The 14,903-nt window shown below is 48.3% G+C and overlaps 2 protein-coding genes and 1 long non-coding RNA gene across 6 annotated transcripts; 2 read left to right on the forward strand and 1 right to left on the reverse strand.

The window, feature by feature from the left end:
- The first annotated feature begins 115 nt into the window (after nt 1-115).
- On the forward strand, nt 116-3,603 carry LOC130514223 (uncharacterized). The gene is made up of 2 exons (XR_008946961.1): nt 116-598; nt 1,751-3,603. It is a non-coding gene; the product is annotated as an uncharacterized LOC130514223 (long non-coding RNA).
- On the reverse strand, nt 2,782-7,085 carry LOC130514217 (carbonic anhydrase 1-like). Its single transcript, XM_057013684.1, has 7 exons — nt 6,787-7,085; nt 6,394-6,591; nt 5,166-5,284; nt 4,938-5,030; nt 4,797-4,859; nt 4,566-4,721; nt 2,782-3,888 (listed from the first exon to the last, which is right to left on the reverse strand). The coding sequence occupies exons 1-7, from the start codon at nt 6,818-6,820 to the stop codon at nt 3,769-3,771; spliced, it is 783 nt and encodes a 260-aa protein (XP_056869664.1). The 5' UTR covers nt 6,821-7,085; the 3' UTR covers nt 2,782-3,768.
- On the forward strand, nt 7,031-9,768 carry rbis (ribosomal biogenesis factor). 4 transcript variants are annotated; one of them, XM_057013687.1, is made up of 4 exons: nt 7,031-7,225; nt 8,908-9,023; nt 9,090-9,206; nt 9,275-9,768. In XM_057013687.1, exons 2-4 carry the CDS (start codon nt 8,913-8,915, stop codon nt 9,341-9,343), a joined length of 297 nt encoding a protein of 98 aa, XP_056869667.1. In that variant the 5' UTR covers nt 7,031-7,225; nt 8,908-8,912; the 3' UTR covers nt 9,344-9,768. The 4 variants fall into 4 exon arrangements, with proteins under 4 accessions (XP_056869667.1, XP_056869668.1, XP_056869666.1 ...); XM_057013688.1 differs by having other exon boundaries at nt 7,082-7,220; XM_057013686.1 differs by lacking the exon at nt 7,031-7,225 and adding an exon at nt 8,242-8,397.
- Nucleotides 9,769-14,903: the final 5,135 nt, after the last annotated feature.

Consider the following 14,903-nt stretch of genomic DNA (forward strand, 5'->3'; position numbering starts at 1 on the left):
TGGTGTAATGATAGAGATGCTGCTGTATAATTACAATGAGAATGGTGCATTCTGGGAGCCTGAAACGGACAGGAGAGCCAAATGATGCGGCTCAGATGTAAATCCCATCACTCCTCTCCATCTTTTCCACTAAATGAAGGACAAAGAGCTAAAACAGAGCCGAGAATCAACCCTCAGAGACAGAGAGAGAGGACCAGTCTCTCTGAGGGACCAGTAGGCGCGTTGATGAATAGACTCTTTCTTCTTATCAATGTGAGCACCAGAGCAGCAGAAGCAGGAGGAGGAGGTGGAGGTGACCTAGATAAGGGCTGTCCTGTTGCTGTACGAGATACACAGGAGGACCTCAGAAGGTGACGCTGCCTTTTTCGCTATCAGCCCCTCTCTGGTGCTGACATGGCCGTCTGCAGATATGGTATCGGTACCAGGGCCTCCGCGCTGAACTCGTTCCAGGTTACGTCAGAATCTGCATTGAAACTGTGCGGATCCAGTGATGGCTTCGGTGTTGACAATGAGAATTCAAAGCTCACCGATAGAATCAGACCTCCGCTGAGTCCGACACAGAGAGCCGGGGGCTCTCTTGAGATGATGGAGAACAAAGGTGGGTCAGAGATTTCAGAGATTAGAGTTCAACCAGGAAGCCGCAGCCACGGTTTCACCCTCAGCCCCACAATGGCTGCTCGGTCCTACATGCAGGAGAACACGTTCAACATGGGTGATGGGAGGGTGAAGGGCAGTGGGACTCTGCCAAGAGCTACTGGGGAATGGACCACAGGCCACCTTGGGCCCTGGAGTTCAGGTCTGGATTCCAGACCTTTAGAAAGGGCTGGTTCCTAATCATTGGTATCTTCTAGATCCTGGTCCTTAACCTCCTTTTCACCCTAACAGGAAAAAAGTGTCCAGAAGAACTAGGCCCAAAACCCAAAAGGCCCACTGGAAATCGTAGAATATTTCCATTACAAATGTTTTTGAGTTATTGTCTCAAGCGTCCTTGTTCGTGTCAAGGAACTCGAGTCACGACTATGTGCAAAATCCACCAGATCAATCTAAATTTGTCGGGATTATTTTGATCCTGTGCCTATTAGCGGGCTCAAGGCCAGCATGTGTTGAAAGACATACGTCCTAATTGGACAATGAATCACATTTTTGTCAGGGGACATTTTTCTTTAGCTCCTCAGAAATGTCAGCAGGACAACGGTCTGAGGTCTGACGATGGGAAACTACACAGGAAATTAGCTCTTCAGCTGTTTATAAGAGACCATCCTGGCTCACAGCTACAGACGTGTAAGACTTCCTGGATAATTTAAAGACAGCAGGGCGCAGGACCGCTCATTCAACCACCAAGAACGCGTCTTTCTTGTCATCCTGAAGTTACGACAACAGGAAACTCGCAGGAGCTCCAATTTTAAACCTTCTTTCCGTTCTTTTATATAGCAAATGATGTTAGCTTATGGTTCAAACAGAACAACGGATCCTAAGAAATAGAGATTAGACCGTTTGGACGAGTCCGCGGTGCAGTTTCAATGCTCCTCTATCACGCTCTTCTTCTGTAGTTGCTGAAGCTTCACTTTGAAACAGGCATCACGGCTCACAAGTCTGCAGAAATGCGTGACAACATGACCGTTTCAAATCTGACACTGGCCACAAGGAATCAACCAGAGATCCATAATCGCCTGTTAGCATGCTCAGACACGGTTAGCATTCCCCGTGGTTCATGTGTGGATCAGTCAATGATGTTTGCGGTCTTTTCCAGCCCCCACAGATGACACCGGACATGTGCCCATGCGGAGGAAACATGCTAATAAGCGTGATCACATCTTTGTTGCCCCGGCAGGATGATCCAAATCTCTCAGCTGTCACAACAGCACGTGACGTGAGGAGATGCAACACGAATGCAGCCACAGTAAGATTAGCTTTAGCTTTAAGGAGGTGTTTTAGCATTGCAGGGCCAGTGCAGGTGTTTCAGCCATTCTAGCCTCAAATGCCCAGTGGCAGCTTTTAGGAATCATGATAAGCATTAGACGAAAATTTGACCTTTAGTTTGAAGGTCGAGCCTTCTCATATAGTCTGACAGACCTTCCAATAATCGGATGTTTATTGATATTTGAGAGTGTGCGCTCTACACTGGGATCAGGACAGCAGATGAGGTCAGGGAATGAGTCTAGCTCAGTTCTGATCTCTGATGGTTAATCTTATGTTCCATCTAAGAGATGCTTAATTGATCCTTTTTAAAAGGTATACATGAGGGACATGGCTGGAGTTGAAATTCCACCCCTGTTGAGAACACTGAGGCGTTAGCATCGACAACATCTCCTCACCCAGACATGAGAATTAGTGACGCTAACATCCCCATTTATCATGTCACCACAGATGTGTTTTGTTGTCCATGAACAGTTTGGGTTTTAAACTACAATGACAGCACTCCTTTAAAGAAGAAAATCATTGGCAGTACCAGCGACGGCTAACGTGGCGCCGCTAATGTAGCCATTGGTCTACTGCGAAATACCGTGTTAAGAGTATTTGCGCCTGTGTTGGGACAATATCATGCAGCATCTGACAGTTTAGACTACAAGTCAGTGAAAAACGTAACCCAAATTGTTAGCCCACAGTTAGCTTAGTGTGAGACGTGGACTCCAACGTTTCGCAGTTAAAAAATTAAGGATGGAATTGGCTTCAGGCAGATTTGTGCTTGTGCTTGTGTCCGATTCCCAACTTGTTTTGTGAAAGGGAACGCTTTGCATCTTTACTTCCAAAATCGAACAAAAACAGTTGCAACACCAGAAACATTGTTGTCATAAAATATATTTATTGAACTAGTAAAATGTCCACTTCCAAAGCTGAACAACCACACATGGGATGGCCCGGACAGGTGACTGGCATAAGGCGATTTCTCACTTTAATCACAATCATTAAGAAGAAAAGAAATCATTGCACTCAGAAAACATCAGGTTGACACTTCTGGTTGGCTGGATTTTTTTTGGCTACCTTCCTTGGCGGTGTGCATTAGACACCATGGCATCGCCAGATGTGCGTTTTTAGCTAACACAGAACAGGACGGTCAAGTTATCAGAGTGGGTTACATAATGCAGGAATCACATAAGACTTATTTGCATAAGCTGACTAGGAAAAAATATATATAATCCACAATTGGGAAAAAAACAGGATTGCAAACATAGAAACATGTTTTTTAAGGGATTAGACTGGGAAAAATGGAAAGAAGCCACTCAGGGACATTCATCAGCCTGTCCTTGTGTCTCCTGTTGCTCTGAATTTAAATCAATAAGCAGGTCAGTGCCTATAGGCATCCTGTCGCCATGGCGCTGTGTGCAATGTGTGTCTAACGCAGGGGGGGTGTCAGAGCCGATAGGCCGTGATGGAGGTTAGAGATTCCAGCCGAGCTGGCAGAGGAGAGGCCAGCACCTTATTCGCCTCATAGATGCCATAATTTCCCCACACATGCACTAACACACTGAGGCTAACTTGCACAATCGCCATCTTTATGGTTCAGAATGATTCTTGTGCCATATGGTGTTTGTTGGGGGGGGGGCACAGCAGAGACTGGCACAGGCTGGTGTAACGCTAAAAATAGCAACAGGGCATCTTCACTCTAATCACTCGTACGGAGAGACGGAAGTAGTTCAAACCGGACGGGCACAGAAATGTGTGCTTTGTGGTTAGCTGCACTAGAGGTAACGCTGGGTGTTGGACTAAAACCAGTAGGGGGGAAGGAGTCGGGGAAAGGGCAGAGGGGTTAAGCAAAGGGGGGAGGGGTTACTGGAAGGAAGCGCGGACAGAGCGACCCTTGAGCGGCTGAGGTGGGCGGTAGTTGTTCACCATGCAGCACTCGGGCTCACCCTCGGCCGAGAAGAGCAGGCTGCGGAATTTGGCCATCTGTAAAGGGAGAAGACGGTCACGTTAGTCACCTCTGCCGACCTGTCAACCAATGTGTCAGCGGGCCGGACACTGACTCAGACACACCGCGGAGGTTAAAAAAAGGCTGATTACTCTGGGAACCCGGTTATTCAGGTTACTTAGAGAGGTAACGCTTGTACGCCAGCGTGAAGATGCCCGCCAGCGGTGACAACGACAGATAATGCGAGGAACCTATTTCAGGAGCCCCAGGTTTTCTGAAGCTTGCGGTTTTTATTTTTAGCTGCTAAACAGGAAATAGACAAATGGGTTAAAGGTGTTCACCACCTTCTATAATACAAGTGGAATAAAAAATACTCAAAACTACATGATTGCGAATAATCACCGACGAGACAAAACAAGTCAGCCCGTGGGTGGATCGGGGTCATAGTTAGCTGATAAGACGTGATAAGTAGCCAATTACGCTACTACATATTTTAATGAATGACTTTTCTGTCATTATCAGCTCTGCACAAAGATCAAAGGTTATACTCACAAATGTCACACGTTGACACATGAGGCACACACGCGCCACTGAACTAGCCTCCGACCAGTCAATTTAGATGATGATGTGATTAAATTGACGCTAGCACTTCGGCTAAAGTCGACCATTTGTGGTTAAATTCACTCGTAATTATTTCAGAAACTTCTCAGAATACCTGTTCGGAGCTGACGCTGATTGGCTCTTTGCAGACAATCCAGGTGACACTCTCCAGCAGAGGGGGCGTGGTCAGAGAGCCCTCATACGTCCAGTAGTTCAGAGAGCCTGGGAGCAAGGCAGTAGGGTCGAAACCAGCAAAGGTGGTCTGTTTCCCCTGAACACATCAAAGAAATAACAGGAATCAAGGATCAGTAAATAAACACTCAAACTCTTCATCTTCTTCACTTACTTTTGCCTTGATCGTGCCAAACTTGTCCAGCACCTTCTGCAGGCTCTCGTTTTTGTTGCCGATCTGGATTAAAAACAGAAACAGTTTTGACCTTGTAACACAGTGGCGAGCAAAAAGCATTATGGATGAAAGAAAGCCGACCTGCAGGAAGACCCCCACCACGGCGAGCCCGTCAGGCTTACTGGCGGCCTCGCCGAAGCTGGCGTATTTGGTGTTCCAGTGCACCAGATGGAGCTGCGACAAACAAACAAACGTAAACTGATCATCAATAATCCATCGCCGGAATCTCGTTATTGCGCAACTGTTGCTGGAAATGTGTCACCGAGCAGCTAGTAAAGTGGATTCTGTGCGTCTCTGGGTACTTGGTACCTCGGCGGGGTACATTTTCCCAGCCACGGTGTGTTCAGAGCCCTTGTCGTCGGAGGCCCCCCAGTGGAAATGGAACTGCTTGAGCCTGTAGATGCCTGTGATGGGCCCCTCTGTCAGTGCTATGGAACACACACATACACATGTCAGAGGAGCAGGTTTGATAAGACGTCGCCCAGTTTCTTTTGGATGAATAGTCTCAGTTCCTGTTGTGTAACGTCAGGATGAAGAAACATCAAACCTCAATCCAGAGTTACATAAGCAGGAGAATCAGAATCAGATAATCTTTGACTTTGGTCTATTTCTCTCTCTCTCTCTCTCCCCAACCCCCCCCCCCCCCCACACACACACACACACACAACACACACACACACACACACACACGCACGCACAGACCCTAGCCCCAACTCTAACCTAACCCCAATTCTATCCTTAACCTTGAAGCCATCTCTTTACCCTCAATCCATCCTTTGGAATTGTGGGGACCAGTCAAAATGTCCTCTTTGCAAACATGGACCCAATATGATGGTAGTTTTAATTGGTACTCAATATGTATTAAATGTGAACACACACACACACACACACACACACTCGGTAATGGGAGATGGAGGACTGGTCTTTAATTATTCTGAGGGTGTGTTTGAATTAAAGGTATTATGGCAAAAATAAAAGAGGCTGCTCTTTGTCTCGGTCCCACACACGCACACGCGCAGACGATGGTTAGTGACCGTCTTTCTGGTTCGGGAGCAGCAAACATCATGAAGGCGTCTTAACCGTTCCGTTATTTCCCCCTCGAAATAATCCCCGATTGTGTTGGATTATATAACATATTCCTGTCATCTCAAAACCACTGTTAGCTCAACAAAAACTCGAATGCACCGGATTGAAGATGAAAGACGTCATCTCTTTGCGTTCAATCGCGCGCGTTTGGCGCAGCGGTCGTGAATAATTAAACATTCCGCGTTTTTGCGCCTTTGACCTCTGAGAGGAGCTGGCGTGGGAAAGGTTTTGCGGAGGGTGAAGGGGGGGTTGACATGATCAATTCAATTTTCCGTCAAGGGGGCCGCATTTCTTTTAAAGGTTAAACAGCTCATATCTGTGTTTTGTGTAAATGAACCCCAGTAAGATGCTGACAGCCCGCTGGAGATGCCGCATCCTGCAGGTGGCGGCTCTCTGAGCCCCCCCCCCCCGCAGCACTCGGTGATGATAAATGAAACCCCGTCGCACTAACTTGAGCTGTCGGAGTCGTCCGCGAAGGTGACTTGGAAGGAATGTCCGTTGTTGAGGATGTCGAGGCTGGTGGAGGGGTCGTACTTCAGCCGGAGCGGCTTCAGCCCCGCGTCGTACGACGCGGCACCGGGGACGATGTCGATGGGGGACTGGCGGGGTCCGTTTGCAACTGGGAAGCCATCGGCCCATTTGTCGGGTCCTATAAATGACACGATGATAAAAAAAATAATGATTAAAACATCAGGATGAGATTGATTGTGTTCTGGGTGAACCCATAAATGATCGATCAGTGATGCTGGTGTGCTTCAAACGCCTTTAAAAAAGAAATCCCATTAATGTGCACCAGTGTTTCCATTCATGTTTGCAGCTGGGAGCACTGGTTTGGACGCCTCACCGTTGTTTGCTCCGTATCCCCAAGAGTGAGACATAGTCAGAGTTTGGATCTGTGAACGTCAGGAGCCGAAAATCCGAGCAGCAAAGCCAGTGTCGTCCACCTGACAGCTGCGGACTTTATATAGGGTCCCCCCCCCGCCCCCGCCGCCTCCCCGCCGTGCCCGTCAGGCTGCTGCTGACCACATGATGTCGGGAGGAGTTTAGATGCGCCGCAACAACATTGTGGATCAATGCGGCATGAAAACAGCCAGTAAAATATTCCACAACAACGCGCGTTAATCCATATAACGGGTTTGACTCGTCCTTCTCGCCGAGAAGTAACGGAGCTGCGCACGACAGCGCGCAGAACGCGAGTCTCCTTCAGTCCCACACGGCTATGACATCATGAGGAATCGCCATGGAAACACGGAACGGTGCCGCATATTGGTTGGAAATGTAAGGTAAACGCGCCGCAATTGCGTGTTTAACGGACAAGCGCGTGAGGAGATCTGCATCTGGACAATAAAGGACGGCGCAAACGGTGTTTGGCTTCGGCTCTGTCTTTTTTGTGTTGTTATTTTTTTAACCGAATAAAGTCTGCGTATGTTAGAGTTTTTGCAGAGACCCTGATCTTGTGCGACAAATTTAAATAAGTGAAAATAAATATCTACCCTTCTGTGTGTGTGTGTGTGCGCGTGCGTTCTATCATATGCTTCATGTCTAAAAACATCTGGCCGAGCCACAGAAGCTTCACATTGCAGAAGGTCATCCGGACTAAAGTTCACGATGAGTCTTTATTGATACATTCTTTGAATTACAAGTGTATTAATATGGATCTGTGGGTCTTTACAGCTATAAACTGCCCGTTTCCCCTCAGACGTGAGGGCGTGTTACACCTGTAACCATCGCAACTATCAGGTAGAACCATCCCGCCCCCTGCTGGTGGTTAGAAGACTAAACATTTCAGGGAGGACTCGTTAAAGTCTTCCCCAGGGTTTTTATGTGGCCACGGCAGTAAAGAGTGAAACAAGTCAAATGTCGATTTTAGCTACTAGACTATAACTATTAAAGGTCTATAGTGTTCTATTATCTGTAACCGGAATTTGCTTATAGCGTTAGTCCACTTAACCAGCAAATTCTCACCAAAGCTATTGATTCAAATCTCCTTTCAATCTCATTAGAACTCAAAGATTAATTTAAGGCAAATTATCTCTTGAACAGCGTGACAGTCTCGTTGATATTTTTTTCTTTTAATTTTTCTATCAACAATAGGCTCGACTGAGGTGCTGTGCTTTTATTTTGAAGGTAGTAGGAAGCGGCGACAATGAGAACTACTCACAGGTAATATTTGTTAAATACATTTTAAAAAACAAGTTCTGGAAACACACTTAATGTTAAATCTAAATATATACCACTCAAAGTGGAACGGATTATCTAGTATTGTTAGTTTAAACTACATTCAGTCTGCAGTTATAGTGGAGTCCTCTGATTGGCTGTTGCTCTTTAATGACGGTCTAATGAGCGAATCAAGTGCGCAGGTGGGCGGGACGTTTATTTCGCGAGGGGTGTCGCACAGAAATGACGTAGACGGGAGACGCGTGTTGTGTCGAGAATAACTACGCTCGTAAACAAGGTTGGTTTATTGGGTATTTCTTTTTTATACAAATGCACGTTGTTTCGCCAAGGTTGTATAAAATAATTGATAGAATGGTTTAAAAGCAATGACAGTCTGTGGGGAAACGAGCGTTGATTAAAACCTGGGTGTTTGGAGATGTGTGTCTTTGAGAGCTTGTAACCAGTCAATTTAACTTAATTTATACAGTGTCGGTCACAATCAGCATATTCTTTATGACATTTTTGCCAAGTAAGTCTTATGACATTCCAAAAGACTGACATGGCTGATCGGAGTAACATTGTCAACCTGTATATGTGTTAGAATTTTATGGAAGTCCTGTTTAGTTTTTTTAATACAGAAAAACCTAAACACTCAAATCTAGGCATTGTTGCATATGTGTGTGTGTGTGTGTGTGTGTGTGTTCAAACGTGTCAGAGTGATGGAGCAGATTCAGGACCCAAAGGCTTCAGGTGCATAAAGTCTTCAGGTGTGGCACCGTTGACACGTCTGTGCTCGTGTTCTCCTCAGGTGAGATGGGGAAGAATAAACAGAAGGGGAAGAAAACTAAAACCGTCTTCCAGGTGGCAAACAAACACCTGAAGCACAAGAACAAAGCAAAGCCGGTCACGACGACGCTGAAACACGTAAGCCGTTTAAAGGTTCACGAAACGGTCGTCGCGGCAACCCGGCTGTAACGTTTGTCTTCGCAGATCAACGCGGTGAAAAACGAGAAGGTGGAGAACCTGAATCGGATCTTCACGCAGGTTCAGTGCGATGTGAAGAGCATCTCCAAGTCTGTCGCCCCTCAGCCGAAGAAACAGACACAGGTAGAACGTCAGGAAGTCGCACGACGAAAAAAAAAAAAGGAAATTAAAGCTCGTTTCCATCCTTTTAGACGGTCAGAGAGCCGCCAAAGGAAGCTGTGAATGTGGACAATGCTGCTCAGCTCTTCTCACAGCTGTGATCCAACATGACGGCTGAACCTCCGTCAGCTGAGGGCGACGCTGCGACAGAAACCCGTCGTTGAAACACTGCGTTCATATTCAGATGCAAACAATCGGTACAGAACCTACAGAAACGTTACTGTATTATTGTATGTTTGCTTCGCTCACTGACGCAGTTGAAACGCCGCTCATTATGATGAGCGTTGCTCATTATGATGAGCGTTGCTCATTAATTGTATGCAATTATCTCTAAACTTTGACTTTGTTTACATGCATTTAAATCCTCTGACGACGATACTGTTTGCGCGCATTATTTAAACAGAACTGTTGTGATCCTTTAAAGCTGAGCTCAGTGGGAATAATGTAAAGACTTTAATCCCACTAAATGTCGTCTTGTTGTCTTGTTGCTGAAGCGATTAAAGACATTTTTACATCTTTGGCTGAATTTGAACATTACAGGCTCAATTTTAGATTTACAATCCCGATATTTTAATGTAAATAAGATGAGAGGTTGCAAAAGGAGAATAATCACTGAATGCTATCGCCAGGGGTCGCTGGCTGCTGTTTCCATGGCAACCTCCGATTCGAGTCAACCTGTGCTAAATCTGAAGCGGGAAGCAGCACAAATCGGGCCCTTTCAACCCAATTCACGACTATGTTGACCTGAAATGTGGATCTTGGAAGATGCGAGCTCCTGTAGTAACAACCGCTGTCCGCTCGGGGGCAGCAGAAACAAGCAACAGATTTTCCGAATTCCAAAGGGAACCTGCGTCAACTCAAAGCTGCTGTGAAGAAATTCTGCCTCCTTTAAAAATCCCGGATGAAACCGATTTCTCCAGATGTGAAAGTGACGCGAGCACAGCAGCTGTTGAGGCGTCAGCCAGGAGCCGCAGACGGCTGCGCACATTGAATTTCAAATGTAATCTTTAGGCGTAACCAGAGGAGTGGGGCTGATTTCTGCTCTGGTGGTGGTGGTGGTGTTGGGGGGCAGAAGTTCTGCTTGTATCAGGGAGAGATGAGACAAAGGTGGGAAATGATGGTGTGTTCAAAGGCTGTGGGCTTCTGGAGCCGCTTTAACATTTTCCTAATTGGATTTAATTAAAATGATGCTTCAGACAACCATTAGAGTCGGAAACAACCACCAGATGTTGGTGTAGACGGGTTTATCAACATTCATCGTGACAAATGAGGCGCGCGTGTGTGTGTGTGTGTGTGTGTGTGTGTGTGCCAGTAAGAAGCTGGAGGCCTTCATCAGCTCCACAGCTGGGTTTTTCTGGCTTTGACAGGCTGGAACTAAAAAGGTGAACCACCTGCAGTCCTGCCTGCGACACTGATGAATATCTCCGTGACAGACGCAGGCGTGCAGCAGCGCCGGCCTATATGCAGATTGGACTTCCACCGTCGCCTCTGACGACGGCAGCTGTCGGCGCCCAGACGTCCTCTTTGTTTCTGCAGAGAGCCACGGCTGAGACGCCTGCTCCGACGACAGAGGACTGGCACGAACGCGGAGGATGTCGGCGGGAACGTCCCTCTGCTAACGTGCTCTTAAATAATTGATGCTGTTCTGACAGCCGGGCCTTGATGTATCAAAAGAGGGAAGATGGCGGGTCGGCGAAGCTCAAAGCGGCCGCTGAAATTACTGGTGCAATTATCCACATCTGAGGTCAGAAACGCCTTCACGTCACATTAAGCTGCCTCCGTAAATGCAGGAATTTATCTTGATGTGCCAATTAAGCAGCCCGGCGTCTCCTCCGAGCCACAAATGAGATCAGACCTGGCCCAGGAGACAAGCAGCCTTTACTGGAAGGGTCTGGTACCGACAGGCGGCCGCTCTGCCGGCACAGAGCCGTTTTCTGCTTATGCAAGAACCCTCCTTCGGTCTTCATGCATAAGAGTGACCTTTGACCCGAGACCCTTCCATCTCACGCCGCCTCGGTCGCCAGTCCAGATAATTGTGTCCCGTTCTAAGCCGATGGTGCTAAAGTAGCCCAAGAAGGCGACGTTCCACTGAGCGCGGCGCTCCGTCACCCCCAGACTGTACCTGGATCTGTTCCAAATGCCCAAACAAACAGCCTCATTTTCCTCTGAAACAAACCAGCAAACAGACAAATGGCTGCAGGCTGCGGAAGGGGGGGGGTAGCGGCAGTCAGGTGGTGGAGATGTCAGGCTCTAAAAGAAAGGCGGGGGGGCTTTCAACCAGCAGCCACGCTCACGTCTGCAGGCGTCAGGTCACCGTTGTTACCCACCAAACATGCAAAGCTGAATATTTTAAAGGCGTTCCGGAGTCCATCCGGAATACCAAACACGTTAGATGGAGAATGTTTAAATGTTCTGTAGCGTGTTCGCACAGATGTTGCTGAAAATTAGCCAGCAGGCTAAGCTATCACAGCTCAGACACACCAGAAGGGCTGTAAATGTTGGAGATCTTCCTGTCGATCCGAGACCACAGAAACGATCCTCGTCCAGAAAAATGCAACATTTTCCTGAACTAAATGCAAGATTCAAACCATTTAAAACTCAGCTCTGGTGAAGCAAATCACCACTGGAACCAGATCTGGTGGCAAAGAGAGGCTACCTGGACCTCCAGCCATGGAGCCCAGATGGGGTCTGGGTCTGGGTCTGTGGAGTGGCGCCAGAGATCCAGAGGAGCTTCGGTTACTGGAGGACGGGATCGTGTGATTAAAAACCGAAAAAGGTGGACAACATGGGGGGAGATCCACTCCCAGGAGGTCGCTCGTAAACGAATCGCGCCTGCCTGGTTACCAAGGAAACCGTCCGGATCTGCTGGTTCGGCCTGGACAGGGAAAAAAAACCTCATTTCATCACTTGCAATTAATAGTGCTGGCGAAGCGAAACATCGGACTGAGCTGCTGTCTGAGCACGAGAGGCGCTGGAAGAACCTCCGGGGGGGGGCAGGTCCAGGTGCTCGTGAGCCCTGGTCCTGGTCGTCTCTGGGAAATAACCCCCAGCACACAGAAAATGTTCCCTTTTCATTACACCAGGAGCAGAAATAGTGTTTGACTGACAGCTGATGCTAAGCTAGGCTGTTAGCATACGCGACGCTAGTGTCAGATAAAGTCAAGGGGTGTTTGCCTCCGTGATTGAGGTTTCCCCTTCCGAACCCTCGTCCGGGCCCCTCCGGACCCGACAGACGAGAGCGGGAAGTTTCCCAGCAGCAGACGAGGAGTCAGGCGGGGACGGAAGGAGGGGCTCACCTCGCCCTGGAGCGGCGAGCGGCCCAGAGGTGCGTAGAATTGGATTTCGGAGGCGCCGCTGCGAGCACAGATGAAGAGACTGATGGGAAAGTGAGGCAGACAGGCACAAAATGAGAGCTGCAGCAGAGCGAGAGGGAAATATTAGCTTAGGATCAATACACGGGGAGACAAAAGCAGCCGAACAACTGGGAAGCCCAGTTTCTATCACACCTGAGCCTCGACGCTCCGCCACTTCCTGTTTCCTGTCAAAAAGGCTCATTTCTTTACAATTCAGAAGGGGGCGGGGCTTCAGTTTTTGGCGTTATTGCGTGAAGTAACCAAGAAAAACAAATCAAAGAAAAAAGAAAAAAAAAGCTCAAAATCTGCGACCTGAGGCCTGAAATTACTTTCAAACTATTGCATGATGACCTGTGAAATGAGAGACGGGGGCCGGAAAAATGTTCCGGATTCAATAAGACTCCGTGTGAAAGATTCCATTTCTACAGTCGTACAAACAATGCTGAAATATCACCGATACCACACACACACACACACACACACACACACACACACACACACGTTCGTGAGATTCAGGAGGCGATCTGAGTAATGAAGTGTGCAAAAAGCCATTTCATTTTCTGTTGGGCTCAACCTTTGCTGTTAATGATCCCCGATAGTTTCCCGTGACTCATTCCGGATCCCGAACGCTCGCGTGCCGTAAACAGGATATTTACAGGCCATTTTCCAACAAAATGACCTTTAAAATGCTGTGAAATTGTTTTGAAATGCAGCGTGGATTTCTAAAGATGCGGGCCGTCACGTTTTCATATCAAGATAAATTAACTTCCTGCTGCAGCTGCTGTCGCGGAATCGGCCGGAATTTCATCGGGAGGCGGGAGAGTTGCGTATTTGGCCGTGTTAATTCCATCTTTCAAATTAAAATCAGAGTTCCCGATAATTTTTCTCTCCCTCATCCTGTCGTAAATTCCTCCGCATTCCCGCTAACAGCCGAAATCTAATTAATCGCGGACATCAAGTTGGAAGTGCCCTCAAACCCCTGATTTATCCGGGCGGGAGGAGCTCGCTCTCCATTAAAAACTCAATTTACAACCACCACCCCCCCCCGACATCTTGTCCGCCTTCTGCCGCCCAGATTGTTTGGAAGTGGAGTTGTAGAGCCCAGCTAACCTTGTTAGCGCTAACCTTTTCCGAAAGGTTGAGTCGCTAGCTTTGACATTTCAGGATGAGTCCTTTTTGCTCCCTCATCCTGGCCTGGCTCAGAATCCTTGAGCAGGGCACGTCCCTCTGCAGGTCCGGAGTGTTTCTACCTTCTTTTTTTTTCCAAATCACTGCACCTGAAAAGAGCTTCTAATTTATCCCAAATGCCGGAGACCTCGCGATAAACTTGTCAGTATATTAAGAAATACAAAAGCCTTTATGAAAGCGTGAAAGAGGGTCGGTCCGTTCGGAGCCGGAGCCTTTGAAAGCTGCTCTAAAGTGGTGATTTAAGCAGCAGAACTGATAAAAGGAGGAAAGAAAATGGTCTCATTCAGTCAACAAAAGCCCGGAAGCTTCTCACAACCCTCCCCGAGCCATCGACAGTGTCTGGAGCTCGGAACCCGGGATTCTCCTCTGATCCCGCCGACGTTGCCCCGGCCGGTGCTCGTCATCCCTCTCTGCTGGTATCGATTGCCCCGGACGTTTGCCCCAACCCTCCGCTTCCCCTCCCACCGAGGGGGCCTTGAGGGTGCCGCTAACGAGGAGCCAAATGAGGCAGAAAGGATCGTTGGACTCGAGAGCCACCTGCGCGGATGCTCGATGGCGACCTCGGACGATCGCCCTCGCCCCGTCTCCACGGCAACATTAGCCGCCGCTCTCGCGGCATCAATCAGGCCTGAGATATGGGCGTCCCGGGCACCCAGGAGCCCCCTTTAATAGACAAAGAGATGAGATCAATAGCCAATTTGGCCCTGGAATGAGACCAGAATGTAAAATTCCATTTTCCTCCCTCACTGCGGAGAAGTATGACGGACGTTCCCGACCAGTCCGGCGTCAGAGGGAATCATTCACGGCTGAATCCTCCCCGGCCAACCTTGGCGGGGCAGGAAAGGCAGGGAGATGACTTCCTGTGGTTCGGACGCCTCTGAAACATGAGGAGAGCCCGCGGAGTGTGTCACACCTGTACGCCAGCATTATCGATCCTTCTCGTCTTTGCGAGGCGGACCGTCGCCCTGCGTGCAGAAATAACCGAAAATCGAAGACGTATTTTGGAGGAGCGTTATTATGGCGTCTCTTATACAGCCGCCACAGGGACCTGCGCTAAACGATGCTAACGTAGCCTGGGTGGGGGAGGAGCTGCAGTCTGATCCCGTTCTCCCGACTGGCT

The sequence above is a fragment of the Takifugu flavidus genome, chromosome 17 (assembly GCF_003711565.1).
Source record: "Takifugu flavidus isolate HTHZ2018 chromosome 17, ASM371156v2, whole genome shotgun sequence".
Taxonomy (NCBI): Eukaryota; Metazoa; Chordata; class Actinopteri; order Tetraodontiformes; family Tetraodontidae; genus Takifugu; species Takifugu flavidus.

What these genes read in the sequence shown, in the direction of transcription:
- LOC130514217 (XM_057013684.1), bottom strand. Translation starts at nt 6,820, where the DNA reads ATGTCTCACTCTTGGGGATACGGAGCAAACAACG. An exon ending in GGAAAATGTACCCCGCCGAG is followed by an intron (nt 5,031 to 5,165) that starts GTACCAAGTACC and finishes TGTTTGTCGCAG; the next exon opens with CTCCATCTGGTGCACTGGAA. An exon ending in TTGGCACGATCAAGGCAAAA is followed by an intron (nt 4,722 to 4,796) that starts GTAAGTGAAGAA and finishes TGATGTGTTCAG; the next exon opens with GGGAAACAGACCACCTTTGC.
- rbis (XM_057013685.1), top strand. Translation starts at nt 8,819, where the DNA reads ATGGAGCAGATTCAGGACCCAAAGGCTTCAG. An exon ending in TCAGGACCCAAAGGCTTCAG is followed by an intron (nt 8,850 to 8,907) that starts GTGCATAAAGTC and finishes TGTTCTCCTCAG; the next exon opens with GTGAGATGGGGAAGAATAAA. An exon ending in TCACGACGACGCTGAAACAC is followed by an intron (nt 9,024 to 9,089) that starts GTAAGCCGTTTA and finishes TTGTCTTCGCAG; the next exon opens with ATCAACGCGGTGAAAAACGA.